The 15,653-nt window shown below is 32.3% G+C and overlaps 2 protein-coding genes across 2 annotated transcripts; both read left to right on the top strand.

Moving 5' to 3' along the window:
• Positions 1 to 5,868: 5,868 nt before the first annotated feature.
• On the top strand, positions 5,869 to 9,631 carry LOC140970681 (axial regulator YABBY 1-like). The gene is made up of 7 exons (XM_073432527.1): positions 5,869 to 6,132; positions 6,541 to 6,693; positions 6,930 to 7,044; positions 7,880 to 7,928; positions 8,770 to 8,845; positions 9,216 to 9,290; positions 9,392 to 9,631. The coding sequence occupies exons 1-6, from the start codon at positions 6,031 to 6,033 to the stop codon at positions 9,270 to 9,272; spliced, it is 552 nt and encodes a 183-aa protein (XP_073288628.1). The 5' UTR covers positions 5,869 to 6,030; the 3' UTR covers positions 9,273 to 9,290; positions 9,392 to 9,631.
• Positions 9,277 to 15,428, top strand: LOC140957654 (protein RGF1 INDUCIBLE TRANSCRIPTION FACTOR 1-like). The gene is made up of 6 exons (XM_073414989.1): positions 9,277 to 9,336; positions 9,392 to 9,439; positions 13,943 to 14,119; positions 14,405 to 14,479; positions 14,663 to 14,803; positions 14,973 to 15,428. Exons 1-6 carry the CDS (start codon positions 9,277 to 9,279, stop codon positions 15,315 to 15,317), a joined length of 846 nt encoding a protein of 281 aa, XP_073271090.1. The 3' UTR covers positions 15,318 to 15,428.
• Positions 15,429 to 15,653: the final 225 nt, after the last annotated feature.

The following is a 15,653-nucleotide window of genomic DNA, read 5'->3' as shown; positions in this document are numbered from 1 at the left end:
ATGTTTTATGCATGGTGTTGGCAGTGAGGGAGATGAGGGCTGAGAAAGGGTTATGTAGGATATTCGAGGACTAACTTCTGCTTGTGCATTCACTCATATGTTCGTTCATTGACAAAGCGCACATGTTAACCAAAATCTGCATTTTCACCTCATGCTAAGTTGGCTGTACCTTTATTTCCACCAAAAAAAAGGGTCGTCTGTACCTGTGATCTCTATATTCCTCTACAATGCTTCATTTTCTATTACGTTATAACAAATGTTTCGAGCATTCCCCATTTATATTCTTGAAAGTAATATGTATGATATGCATGTTGGGTTGGTGTTAAGCAGCAAAAGCCTCTTGAACAATTTAATAAAATATATAGTGTTTTGTGCACCATTGGTTTTGAATCTTTGACCAATTGAAATCAACTTTTTTAAAAACAAAATACACACACAATAGAAAATCACTTTTCCCAAAACTTAAGTTAATACGAGGCGATCCAACAATATAATTTATACTTTGATAGTGACGATGGAGTGGATTTTGATCAGTAGAGGTTTTATAAAAAAAATGTTACTTATTTACACATTAGTTACACAAAGTAAAATAAATGAAAATATCTCCGTTATCGAGTGAAGTTAAAATTCATCATATTAACATAAACATATAAGGAATGTGTTTTTGAAATTTATGATCTTGTTTCTCTAAACTATAAAAATGTATTTAAATATATTTAAAATTCATCAATCTAATCGTAACATGTCTTTGTAAGGTTTCTGTTAAAAGTTGAAGGAGTTAGATTCAAAATCTCCTCGATCCATCTAATGTCCAAACTTTTGTGGTCTAAGGTCAGTTGGGTTTGACATCTATTTTCGTGTACAAAAGCCAAGCAATACACAGTCCTTGTCTAAACTTTTGGCACTTACACTGAAAATGGGCTCTTATTTTCCCCTGTTTTTGCAACTTGAAAAACATCAATGGCAAGGTATGGTAATGCACATAGCTTAGCTCCAACTTTTTTCGTGGAGCCTTGCTACAAATTCTCATTTGATTCGTTAAACATAGATTTGAATATAAATTATAAATTAATATTTGCTTAAATATGAGATTATTTCATTTATAAAACTTGAAGGTGAAACATACTACCTGTCTACCACTGTAGCTCTGTGGCTACCCATACACATACATGAACATAGCTCTCTCTCTCTCTCTCTCTATATATATATATATATACGTAGTGTGTGTGTGTGTATAGAGAGAGAGGCATAGGTAGGTAGGTAGGTAGGTATAGAGGGGGAGTAGGGGGGAAATGTTTGGGTGAAGATGCCAAAAACATGTTTCAGAGTCCTCAGATCATTAATTACGAGTATTGCCTTTCCATCTTTATCGGTTTTTACACTCTCATGTGTGTGTGATTGTGCTTTGAAAACGATGGCACATTTTGCTACACAATAAAAAGCTGAACCCTCAAAATTCTATTTCATGAAGGATACAATTGAGGTGCAAACCAGTTTCTTATGTTACTTTCAGTAATATTTGTTTTATTATTTTTAGTTTTAACTTGTTTCTTCATATGTATTATAAAATAACTAAAGAAACTGTGAAGATCCAAACATGAAATGACGAGGCTTGAGCCTGAATTTTGACTTGAAAGAAGGTTTGCGTTGACAGTGTTAATAATTTGGAAACTTTTAGTCATGTATATTTGTTTATTTGCGATTTTCAAATTTTAATATGTTATATTTGTTTTTTTGACATTTTAGTCATTTTTTTTTATTGTGATAGCGATGTTAAAAATCGAAAGACACGGACTGAAATTTGATAACATATAGGACCAACATAATAAAAATGATATCACAAAGAAATAATTATATAATTTTCCCTAATAATTTTGAAGGAAATCGACTAACCATTAGTGAACGAATATAGATAATAATAATAATAATAATAATAATAATAATAATAATAATTTATCAAATAAAAAATTTAAACTACATTTCTAATTATTATAAATTATAATTCCTTAAGACATACTAAAATTTATATATATTTAGAAAAATTCTTAAATCATCAGCTTGATGCCAATCTCAGAGCTCACCTAGAAAATAGTAAGTACTGTATAGGCAGCAATAGGCCTTTCTTTTTATTTAATTTACGTTAGTACAAATGTACTACGTTGGCTTAATAAAATGCAAACAGTGTTGTGATTCGAGCATGATATTTTGCGAACCCCAAAAAGTAAAAACAAAATAGTTTCGTCTCAGCTGACACATAATTAATCTGAAAGGCAAAATAATTGAAATATATGCGACGCAATAATGGTATGATTAGTTAATGAGTGCCCTTTTTTTCTCTGTTAATTAATATATATGGAATATCCGTAAAATGGATTTTTCTTAGATGAGATTTTACTATCATATGCAAGTTGTGTTCAACATTATAATCGATCGATTAGTTATGCTGATATCTCAATTTAATATGTGTTATCATTTAATGACTAACGAAACGAAACTAATATGGGATAATTTATGCTACACTGGAGTGTTTCTCCTCATATTACAATATTATTACTGCGGATCCTTCACATTTTTATGGAAGTTGACATATATGTTGAGGATCCAAAAGTTAAATTTTTTTCCATGTGACGAGTATTTGGTTAATTTAATATGAAATTATATGTAGAATAAAACATGTATTAACCTTTGGTAATTGGATATAAATAATTTTAAATTATATATCATTCGTAAATTAAGTTGACCATATTATATTACACTGATATATCAAGTCACGTTCATGTAAGGTTCCACTAGTACACTCCCTTTTCCATGATGTCCGTAAGTCGATAACTTTTTAGAAGCGACAAATACAAAGCACCAGCAAAAATCCATTGGATAATTTCCTCCTCACAAATTTAATCAAGAAATTTATTATATTTTGTGTGTTTCTTTATCTTGAAAAGAAAGTAGTCCATTTTCCATTCACGCATACTACCATATATCTTTCAAGATGCCAACTTATAATTTTTTAAAAAACTAGAAAATCTTGGCGCAAGATACATGAGCATAATTAAGTCGTAATAAGAAGTTCTAAAATCCATATAGTGTACAAACGGATTATTCGATTTCGATCCTATATGTGGAAGCTCCTTCTCATGTTGCGTTTATTTGGTTTGGAAGTTCAAGAATGTTGTCTTTGGATTGGATTTATAACAAAGGATTTCTCACCCAAAAATCGAAGGATTCCTAAGATTCATATATCATACTTTTTTGGTTCGGTGACATGGAATCTCTCGTTATATAATGTAGTTAATGGAAGTATCCTTAATTATTCAAATTAAATCATGCCAAGTAATTTCATTTCAAATTATATTTTCTTTTTTTCCCCCAAAAGATGAACTAACTCACAAATATAATATACTAACATCAACTACGAATCTTGGGGCAAGAAATTGAGTTAGCTAGATTGAAACCCTTTTCCCCTTTATTAACAAATACACACAGAAGGTCTTGAATTTGATGTGATAGTTTCGGTTGTATATGTTAGTAAGAAACGACAGATCATGTCCATCTTTTTCAGCCAACTCTAGGGTTCGTGTCTCTCCTCTAATGTTTCTTTCTATTGTTTCCGGAAAATAAACCCAAATATATATTGATGAGATTGGAAGCTTACAGGAACNGGCTGAGTGTTAAAAGTGGTCCGTGCAATGCTTAGCTAAATATGTAAAATAGACAGTCATCAACTTTTGGGGAACATGTCATGGAAGACATAATAAATATGGATCTCTAATTCATTTGAGTTTCTTATTTTTCTGCCCCACAAAGCATTTGAGTCAAAAGCTTGTAAAAGACCGAAAATTTTGAATTTGAAACGCGAGAAAATTTAGTAACAGATCACGAACAAAGATTGATCTAGCACATTTAGCTATTATTAATACATGAAATTAAATAAATTAGCACTTTCAAATTGTGATATGATTAAAACAATCGAACTCAATTTGGGCTTAGAATTCATCACGATTTCGAGTTAGAGCTAGCTTGGACAGAAGAAGATTGACCTAGAGCTCGGACGAGCAAGTTCGTAAGCTTAAACTGCGCTCACGATTATATAAATTGAGCTAGAGCTCGCACAACAAATTGCATACTTAAAAAACATAGGTATTAAATTAGAAAATTTGTGTGCAAGTGAAATTGATTAAGTAAAAACAGTAAGTTCAATAATATCCGATTTAATAACAAAAGAAAAGAAACAGTTAAAAGAAATAAAGAAAGTCAAAACAAAGAAATTATAATCCAAACAATACCTCCAAAACAAGTGGTCTATGTTTCTGTCTCAAGACCCTTTTTATCCATAATCTTATGTTTCCGAGTCAAAACTATTATCTGATTTACCAAATAGTCAAAAATAAATTCCAACGTAAAAAAAAACTACAAATATACGTACTTCATCGATGATCGAAAAATTTTCGATCTTAAATCCATCGATCCAAATATTTTTTACGACAAGATAAATTTAAAACACAACCTAATTGTGTATGTATTGCAATGAAGCAAATAAAAAGGAGAGGAAATTAAGTTTGAAAACAACAGATGAATGAAAAAAATTAATAAGGTCGTCCATGCACACGTCCTTTTCTGAGTCTCCCTCCCTCACTCGCCCCGATCCCCCACCTCTGCCGCCACTCTCTCTCCCTCACACACACTCACATTCCATTGGGAATGCCAACGCAACCTTACATTTTCCCATTCTCTTTCCCAACTACTCGCAAGTACCACCACCTATACACATTAAATACCACTCACCAAGCATGTTGCCAATGCCACATACATTCATGCATGTAACGCTGACGTGGACGGCTCGGTTCGGTTCGGCTCGGCTCTCGAATGAGAAACATTATGTAATTTTTGTTGCATTAATATAATTAGACGCCTCGTTAGTAGTGAATGTATCTTGCATTCCTTGGCGAAAACGCTGGGACCATCGATGCACCTATGGCGAAAACTCGCTAACGGAATCGTCGCGGAGTTTTGCATGATACGTGGGATGTAGAATAAGAGTTATAAGAATGCTGCAATCTATGTGTATACTAGGATATGATCTTCGAATTTATGGGCTCACCATCTATTCATCTTTCATTGCTTGCTTTCTTAATTAGTCCAAGATTGCCTATCAATTTGAGTGAATGATGTAAGATGTGAACTTCAAATGATTCCATTATTAAGTTGATGATTTCAATTTTACCAAGATGGCAGAAGTACATATTCAAATCACGTTATTGGAATTATTTGAAACTCATGTTAGCTCGTTGATGAGAGTTGAACCCGATAAACTTGTAATCAATTTTTAACAAGACACAAATTAGTGTTGACAAGGTGAGCATCATTCATCAAGGCGAGATACAACTAATGATGATTTTCAAACGTAAAATCACATACTCGTTCAAAACTCGTAATTTTGAACTTATAAAATTTAGTGTTGACAGATTTGGAATAGAAAACTAATCAAAATCAGACATAAGTATTGCATCAGTAATCAAAGATAAATTCAATCAAAAGACTAAATTCATGATCACTCACAGGATAGAATGGATTTCTCACACATTTATCAATCAGTTACATAACTAATATGTGATTGTATTATATAGACTTGTTAGGGCCACACATGAATACCATTCACTCATTCACCTCAAGCTCTTTGACAACTCAAACCTACATTCCACAAATACTAATGATCACAATAAGAATAATTGTTAAAAAACAACAATAATAATGACGATTATTTATAAAATATTTGACATCAAGTTGCCAAATTTGGTACGATATATCGAGTTCGAGATCTTGATATAAATAATAAAGAGAAAATATGTATTGAGAGGATCAGATCCAAGGCAGTTAATGTGTCAAGGCCCAAACCCTCAAATCATATCATATATACACAGAAACCTCGAACTATCCAATCAATCAATCAAATCACCTCTGCGGATCATCAGAGAGCTAGCTTGGAAGCTTACCACAGCACAAGAAAAGCAGGAATAATTAGGGAAAAAAACCATGTCCTCTTCATCTCCTTTCGCGCCGGACCACCACCACCACCTCTCCCCCTCCGACCAGCTCTGCTACGTCCACTGCAACTATTGTGACACTGTACTCGCGGTATACACATATAATCAGCCATCCATCACTGTGATCTTTTTAAGTTATGTATACCCTTTTTGTTTCCCTTGTCCTACATGAGCACGAGATCTCACAAACCCTTCAGTCTCTTGACTCGTTTTCATGGAATAAGTGTTTGGTTTTGATCCTTGTACTAGCTGCCTGTGTTCTTGAAAAATGGTTCCTTTTGTAGAATTTTGGGTTCGACCGGAAAATTTTTTGTTGCTGCAAGTATCCCTTCGAGAAATAGACATTTTGTGCAAATCCCATGTTTAGATCCACCCTAGCTAGTTGTATTCTTAATTAGTTAATTTAAGGGAAATCTTAATCTCTTGCTTATTTCATGATAGCGTGTTGTCAGAAAGATTTTATACATTTTTTTTCTTGAATTTGGTCGAATTAATTCAGGTGAGTGTTCCTTGCTCAAGCTTGTTCAAGACTGTTACTGTGCGATGTGGGCATTGCACCAATCTTCTCTCAGTCAACATGCGTGGATTGCTCCTTCAAGCTTCCAATCAGCTTCATCTCGGCCATTCTTTCTTCTCCTCTCAGAATCTTCTGGTATCATAATCTATGGTCTGATATTTTAGTGTTTAGGGTTTCTAAATGTACGCGACAGAAAAATTTGATATTTATAATTTAAATCGTTTGATCTAAGCAAATATACCATGATTCTCTATTTTTCTTCCGATTTCATATTTAAAAAGTTAGAATGAGGAAAAGTCTCTTTCCTTTGTGCGCGTGTGTGTTTTTTTCTGTAACTTACTAACCAAGTATGAGTGCTTTACTACACTCAGGACGAGATTCGGAATTCGCCATCAAGCTTACTCATGAATCAGCCAAATCCAAACGAGTCACTGGTACCAGTTCGAGGACTCGAAGATCTTCCTAGACCTCCAGTAGCTAACAGACGTGAGATTTTGCAAATTTCCCGTTTCCTCAGCTAATCTTAACTGCATTCTTCATTTACCAAATAACCATGCATATATATGTTCCATTTAAAAATTATTTAGTTTTTCGTCTATTTACCCTTTTTAAAATCGAATTGAAGTTCTTTTCTTTAATGTGAAAGAGTGATTATCCCAACTCGAGCTTCCTCCCTTTACGGCCTTGAATGTTTGAAATGGCTTCACTTACTCCTGAAAAACAACCTTTTTCATGTACAGTAGTTTGTTAACCAAATAAGACCATCTTAGACCCTATAATAGCAACTGAATTATTTATGCAGATATCATCACATTTCTACCAGTTTCCTTCATGATTTTCTAATTTTATCTCGTGCTAGCTATATATATATTTCAGAAGTGATCAACTATTGCCTCACTTCTACTGCAGTTAATACTATATATATTTTCTGCTATACTAACTCATGTTCACCGTGTATCGTCGTCGATTTACCGTGTCTTTTAATTTTTCCCAATCTCATCTGGGTTTTTGTTATTTATTGTTCCGGATTCACCATTTTAGTTTTTGGCCAACTTTCTAGTTGGTTTACGCATAAAAACTATAGAAACAATTTCTCCCCCGGGAATCTTGATAAAGTAAGAATTGTATAGCCGAAAAAAAAAATAAAAAATACTTGAAATCAAAGTCATTATTAGATAATGATAAAAGTAGTGATGAAAGAAAAGAAAGTGACAGTGAAGAAAGTGAATGAATGCTGCAGAAAATTTAAATAAAGTCAGCCAACTGAACAACAACAGTGTCCACTTTTTTTGTGAGCCTTGTGTTTGTTTGTTTTTCTCAGCTCCGGAGAAAAGACAGAGAGTCCCTTCTGCTTACAATCGCTTCATCAAGTAAGTATATTTACAAGTAATAATTACGGTATATACATACAAACATATGGATTGGTATTTATATGACCTCGAAATACATAATTTACAACTGAAAAATATTTAAATTATGTCACTCTCTTGTAAAATATAAACTTTATATATTTCAAAAAAATTGTAACTCAATAATGAAGAAGATATAACGCTGCCCATTGGACAGTATCACATGCAGTTGTATCAAATAACTAAGGGAGAACAACATTTTTTGTCATTTATCAATTATTTAACGATTTTAGTCCATTAATTTGTACATTTTTCCGTTTTAGTCATTTTTAATCGGAGTGGACGTGAATCCCATTATCACGTAAATTTTTTTTCGGTGTCATGTTAATATTCTGATAGAAGATGACTAAAATTGAAAAATGAATACATGTTAATTAGTGTATATATTAAGACTGTGAATTGTTGATAAGATGATAAAAAAAATGTATAAGTTAATAGAACCGAAATGTCATTTTCTCAGGTTTTATTTTTCAACGAGGAGACAAACCATGCATTTATTTCCCTTGAAATTTATTTACAAAAATGTGTATTTGCAAAACATTTTTAATTTTAATTAATGTGGGAATATTGTGTACGTGGCTAGATATTTAGCCTTATTATTCATTTACTTTCTGCAAAACCCTGTTTCCCCCTCTTTAATATTCAGGTGCATGCATGTGTTTACATAGACGTGCGTTCTCTCTTCTTTTTGGCCTGCTTTTCCAGAATTACAAATACTAATTATAAATTCATGTATATATGAATTGAAAATCATGAATCATATAATTAAAATGAAAATGACATATGCTTGTGAAATTTTCAGGGACGAGATTCAACGTATTAAAGCTGGAAACCCTGATATAAGTCACAGGGAAGCCTTCAGTGCTGCAGCAAAAAATGTAAGATCCAAGAAAATAATATATAGCAAAATTAGTATTCACTCACACCTATCTTTCATGAGCTCATGGACACATAGGGACGTGCAACGATATTCGCGGCTTCAATATTCGAACGTTAAAAATATATAAGATTTTATTGCAAAAAATTCGAAGTTTTTGGCCAATTGTTTGGTTTCTATGTTTTGCATGTGAGTTGCGATGTTATGCCTACATTGAATAAAATTTTTGAATTTTCATGCATGTGTCAATGCGAGGTCTTAGAGAGTTTTCAATATAGAAACTACATGTAAAGAAAATATCGTATTTTTCGTCCAAAAGTACATACATTTTCCCTAATTAATTAATTGTATCCTTTATATTTTTTCAATAGTGGGCTCATTTCCCACACATTCACTTCGGGCTCATGCCTGATCAACCAGTGAAGTAACCAAATGTTTGCCAACAGGTACCTCAAAACCCTAATTTTTCACGATCTTTCGTTGCAAGCTAAGGTTTGTGTATTGAGTAAGATTTAATTTCTTGGGTTTCCCTTTTCCATATTTGTAGGAAGGAGATGATGTTCTAATGAAGGATGGCTTTCTTGCTCATGCTAATGTTGGGCTTTCTCCGTATTAATAAGTTAAGTAGCATTAATTATTGGTGTTTGTATGTGAATCTGTCTTCTCCTTAATCTGAGAAATTCTCAATTAGGGTTCTTAGTTTGATGTCATGTTGTGTTCTAAACAGATGTTTTCATAATTAATTGATTAAGTTTCAAATTGGCTGAATTTAGGAAAGGATTTTGATGGGTGAATTTGTTAATGCTAATCACTTTAATTATCTTAATTTCTTGAAACCCATGTGATATAGTATATACTAATTTGAAGCTGATAAAATAACTACGTTATTGTGCTTCTTAGTTCTTTCATATTTATATTGTTTTGATGCATACTCGTTCTCTCGTTTGTTTTACATATCATCATTTTTGGGTTAGACGAGCGAGTCGTTAATTACTTCGAAAAACGAATAATTTTCAAATTATTTATCTAACATCAATCAAATCTATTCTATTTTTTTCATTCGAAATGAAGAAAAAGGAAAGAAGGAAAAAAGAGAAGTTACTTACTTGAAATCCAATACTAAAAGATAAAAATAAATTCAATTTAAGTAATGATAAATCAAAGTAAAGTTGTAATAAAAAGAAGTAAGACCATGTGAAACTATATTTCAATCTCAACACGGTATTGCAGTTAAAGATCGTGTATTCTTATCCTAGACCCGCATTTTCTACTCTACCCCACCCACGTTCCTCTATTGATTTATTTAATTCGAACCTAAACCCGAGTCTCGCAAACGTTGAATACACATTTATTCTCTCTTTCGTCTCTTATTCTAAAAATAAGAAATAAATGGAAAAAAAAAAAGAAAAAAGTAAGAAAACATATTACCCTTAATATATATAACCTTATTGATATTTATTAATTATTAAAATGCTAAAATTATAGTTTATCATCTTATCCGTAATTCAATCAATCAAAATAAATATATTATTATATATCCATTATTATTCCCCGTCCAACTCAAATATTTTAATCATCAGTACAACACTATTTATCCTATCAAATCCCATCAACCGAAATAAATGCCACCTAAATATTTAAATTTTTATTTGGGTAATTTTATAATATGTGAACTAAAATTTATATAACTTAATTTTCATATTTTAAAACACAAATCTCTCCTAAAAAAATCAGTCATTAATTGTGATGAATGTTTATTTTAATATTTAGTATATTTTGAAAATGAATTAATAGTCAAAATTATGACCACGATTATATTATGAGCGTATATAGCACGTGTTCCATACCTTGACCAGTAAATTAATGTTTAACTTGATTTTTATTTATTTTAAAATGAATTAATAGCCAAAAGATATTCCATTATTAAGTACGTATCTTGCATTTAGTGAAGCAGGCCCATAAATATCTAACATTTAAGAGGAAGCAAGTTTGTCAAATCAAGTGGCCCAGGAATTCTTCATTATCGTGTTCCTGAATTGGGCCCTAGCCCATATTATAGTTCGACCCAAATGTATATGGACTAACATCAAGCGTTTATATATTTAGCTAAGGCCCAAAATGAATGCTAAACTGGAAACCATTTTTTAGACAAGCTTAAAGATGTTCGGTTGATTGTTTTCGTTTTTTGTTTGTACAATTATATTGAACTTTATGCAGTACTTATTTACTTTCTCAAATATCACACCAAAGATATCCTTAAACTAAAAATATATGTGAGAATAATTAAAAAAATAGGTCTCTTGTCATACGATCTCACGGATTTATTTCCGTATGACGGTCACCTCGATTCATACTTAAAGTGAAAATTAACATTTTTGCATGAATCGGACTATGTTAGAGATATGTCTTATAAAATTGAATTGTGAGACCATCTCAAAATTGGATGACAATGTTATTATTTCTACGGTCTAATATTAATTAGTTTATTTATAACAACCGTTACGCTGGGTATGAAAGGGTGTATCACCAAATTCATCAAAATGTAATTAATTTTAGTTACATCGATAATTTTCACTACAATTGTTGAATTTATTTACTAAGACGAATAAAATGAATCGCGAGTGCGAAAAATCCTTTTTCATGTTGTTATAATCACACAAAATTCTATGTTACACCTAGGATAATATCATAATGATACGATTAAAGACGGACATTCCTCCTCATATATAAGGTCCAATGGAAAAATGTGGACTCACATGTATTGATAAATATCTACTAAGGGTAGTATCTCATTTCCAATAATCACAAGAACATCAATTATTTTAATAATCAGGTAGACGAAGAATGAGTTTGATGGATCTATAGAAATTATATGTTCATTTACAATTATTGTATCACATAAAATATGTTAATATTTGATACAATTATTGTAAATGATAGATATATATACATATACACACGATTTTGATATATTGTTCACATGTTGTGGCACTCCAAAGACCTTGCGAAATTTTCGTGAAAACATCTCGTTGAATGTCGTATCGGTCGTCCTCTCACATAGTGTTGGATTAAATGTTTCGACGACGTTTGTGTGAACAACTTCTGGAACGTATAAAAACAAATATGACAAGATGTGCACGAAAACGTCGTCAAAACATTTAATACAGCAGTGTATGAGGAGAGAATTGATATGATGTTCCAAATATGTTCGTTTGAACATCTTGCGACACCTATTGAGACGGCGTACACATATTTTGTCAAACGTTATAGACAATGATCATCGTCATTTCATACATGTTTATTTTTTTTCACAGGAGAAAGCTATTGAATGCATACAATGTGTTGTACCACCATATCTTGACAAACTCCCATTTGACTCCTCAATTTTTATGATAAACAGTACACAAATTCTGTTGCCTCTGTTTCCTTATTCGTGAATCGATTGTATTTTCTTGCCTTTTCTGTACAAAGCTAACATTTATATTCTTTTTATCACAACAAGACAAAAGCCCATTACTGGTCTGTGCAACTCGTTAGTTTTGCTCTGCTAGCTAAGGTTGTGTCGAGGAAAAATGAATACAAATCATAGCATGGAAAAATGAATTAAGTTATAGTGTAAATTAATTTTCTAAAATTCGTGCAAAATAAATGTTGGTTTTAATTAATTTTGGATTGTTACCTTCCAGAAATACATAGATAAAAGAATTTCGTTTCCATTTATCTCGACTGACAATTTTTCTTTACTGGAAAAAAAAAGTAATAAGAATTATCGGGTGTCGGACCCAAAGAGATTTGGGATCAACATTGAACTTTATGTGTGGATTTTGACTTTTCGTTTCATTGCCATTTTCGTGTCTCGTACACAAAATGACCATTAATGTACATGTTAAACAGAAAGGAAATCGAAATAAAGAATGAATTCGACATAACACTTCTTTTGAGTGTATTTTTAAATATATTTTATATACAAAATAATGTATTTGAAATTCACTTCAAATTAATTATTTTAAACAATCAAATACATTTGAAATTCATGTTTTTAAGTACGTGGGTTCCAATTCAAATGCACTCATATTATACATAATTCATCTACGAAAAAATAAATTTTATGTTTTAAAATAAATACGTTTTGTGTTATTGTGTTTAGTAGATAGAAACTTGACACGGTTTAAAACATATGATAGATTTTATTGATGACGATGATTTTACTCGTCAAATCCCTTTATATATTTTTATGTAAAGTTTAAAAAATATTTTATTTTAATTAATTCCTTGTTATTCAATTTCCAATGTAAGATAACAAAAAAAATAAATAATCACCAATCTATTAGTGAATGTTTTAAGTGACTTTAATCGTTTAAAAAAAAAACCATTCTTGAACATTTATGGCACACAAACATGAATCTTTATATTTTTAATTAATCAAAAACCATGGATAATTATACCTTTTGTGTTTTGGTTATAGTTAGATTTCGAACTCGTGATCATTTTTCACATTTCAGATTTTGACATTGAACTCAAGATCTTTTATCAATTTTGGCACAAGATGAGTATAAGTAATTGACATGGATAATTATATTATTTCTTTATCCAAAATAATGCTGAAGAAAAATGTAAATAAAAAAGACAAAATACAGTCCAAAAAAATTACTAGAAATACACAAAACAGCACTAGAAAGAACACACGCCACAACCTGCAACCATCCCCCAATTAATAATAAAAACTTTAAATGAAGCCAACATCTCCGCTCTTGTTCCTCCATCGGTAACACCAACACCCACTACCATTTCTTTGCAGGCGCCGTTCTATTTTCTTACTTCCCAATCTCTATATATACTATTCCTGGTTGGTGGGGTGGGAGTGTTCTGCATTTATACCATTAGATACTGCTGAGATTTCAAATCAAATCTTATTAAACATGGTGGGGTCTCTCTCTTCTCGATCTCCCTCTCTTTTGTTTCTTTATTTATTTATTTATTTATTTATTTATTTGTTTTTCAATGCATTTCATATCAACTTCAGTTGCAGCGTTCGGAGAATCATGTGTTTTATATATATATTTATATATAACTGGTTCTTGAATTTTTATTTTTGCAGCTGGATACTTCGGAAGTTCCTCGGTGGCTTTTGGCCCTTTTGACGGAGAAATTCTTCAATGCCTGCATAATTCACGAGGAAGCGAAGAGGAACGAAAAGAACGTGTTTTGTTTGGATTGCTGTGATGGGATTTGCCCTCACTGTTTGATTCATCATCGCTCTCACAGACTGTTACAGGTCGGTCTGTTTTTTTCACTGCAATTGTTGTGATCTTGTACGTTGAACCTTGTTTTCTTAGACATAAGAATTCAACCGATGTAATATGATTCATATTTTTCCTATGATTTTGGTGAATTTTTTTTTTTTATCATGGAACCCTATTTTTCGTTGTTGATGATGATTGCTTGCTACAACTATCGTTGAAATCTTCGTCTACTTTCGAGTTTTTCGTAGTATTTTGCAATATTTATAATTTTGATTACCTAAATAAGTTATAAATTGAATGTGTTTGAATCTTTTCAGATTAGAAGGTATGTGTATCATGATGTTATAAGGCTAGCGGATGCAGATAAACTCATGGACTGTGGAAAAGTTCAGGTAATTGGGTCATCAAAAGGAGCTTCAAATTAATACTTTTAACGCTGTGTGACGAAAATGGAAATTTTTTGTCCAATTTCCTTTTTCCAAACTGAAATTCTTCATATTTTATTATGCAATTTTTTGACGATAACGATCAATTTCTTGAAAAGGGATTGGTTTAACTCTCTCTTTTCACTGCAGTCTTACACAACCAACAGTGCAAAAGTGGTGTTTTTAAATCACAGGCCACAGACAAGACCATGCAGGGTTTCGGGCAGCCTCTGCATCACCTGCGACAGAAATCTGCAAGAATCATATCTCTTCTGCTCCGTCTCTTGCAAGGTTTTTCTTCCTTTTGTTTTAGTTATTTTTCTGGAGAATTTATCGGTAAAAAATGCTCAGAATTTCTTGAAATTCACAAACCTGGTCCGTTTGCTTACTTTTTCCTCTTCTTTATTTTTTTTTTGTTTCTTCCATTCATCCGGGTGGTTGATTTTTCGTTTTGCTTCAGCTGAAACATATTCTCGAATCTGGTTGCAAGCTTTCCACGTATCTCCGCAAATGTGAGTTTCTTGCGTTGCCTGAAATGGGTTTAGACGACGGTGGAATGACACCTGAATCAGTCCTCGAACCGGACGGCTCGGTGAAGACGGATTCCGGTTCCAGTAGCGGCTGCGCTGCCGGGACTGCGAGCTGCCTGAATCTGTCCAGCAGCGGCACTACAGAAATCGTGAGGAAGAAACGGAGCAATCCAATCCGGTCCGGTCTCAGACCGGGTTGTGGTCCGGTTTCGGAGATGTCGGATGCCATGATAAACCGTAGGAAGGGTACCCCTCACAGGTCTCCACTCTATTAGTGGGGGGTGTATCGAAAACTTTTGATGTCTGGCCCTCTCTTGTCCTTTTGTGGGCCTCTCTGTGATCCAATTAATGCAAAAGGAGTGGATAGGGACAAATAGAGTCGTACCCTTTTCTTTAATTACCACTTCACCCTCGCTAAAAAAAGATTTCATAGGAGATTTGGATTTTTTCTACTGATCTAAACGGCTCAACAACCATTGTATTGTTTCGTTGTTCTAACACTAAAAAAAAATTAAAAATCGTGCAGATGATTATTTTTGGTAAAATTATTAATTAATTACCAAATTTATATATGAACTATTGTAAATAAATAATAGTCTATGGATTATAAT

Source organism: Primulina huaijiensis, chromosome 2, assembly GCF_012295235.1.
Source record: "Primulina huaijiensis isolate GDHJ02 chromosome 2, ASM1229523v2, whole genome shotgun sequence".
NCBI classification, from domain to species: domain Eukaryota; kingdom Viridiplantae; phylum Streptophyta; class Magnoliopsida; order Lamiales; family Gesneriaceae; genus Primulina; species Primulina huaijiensis.
Note: the sequence above shows the minus strand (reverse complement) of the source record. Positions and strands in the feature narration are given on the sequence as shown.

Coding starts and splice junctions, on each gene's coding strand:
- LOC140970681 (XM_073432527.1), top strand. CDS start 6,031: ATGTCCTCTTCATCTCCTTTCGCGCCGGACCACCACCACCACCTCTCC. Junction 6,133..6,540: donor ATTGTGACACTGTACTCGCG/GTATACACATAT, acceptor GAATTAATTCAG/GTGAGTGTTCCTTGCTCAAG. Junction 6,694..6,929: donor TCTCCTCTCAGAATCTTCTG/GTATCATAATCT, acceptor TACTACACTCAG/GACGAGATTCGGAATTCGCC.
- LOC140957654 (XM_073414989.1), top strand. CDS start 9,277: ATGTTTGCCAACAGGTACCTCAAAACCCTAATTTTTCACGATCTTTCG. Junction 9,440..13,942: donor GCTTTCTTGCTCATGCTAAT/GTTGGGCTTTCT, acceptor TTATTTTTGCAG/CTGGATACTTCGGAAGTTCC. Junction 14,480..14,662: donor TGGACTGTGGAAAAGTTCAG/GTAATTGGGTCA, acceptor TTTTCACTGCAG/TCTTACACAACCAACAGTGC.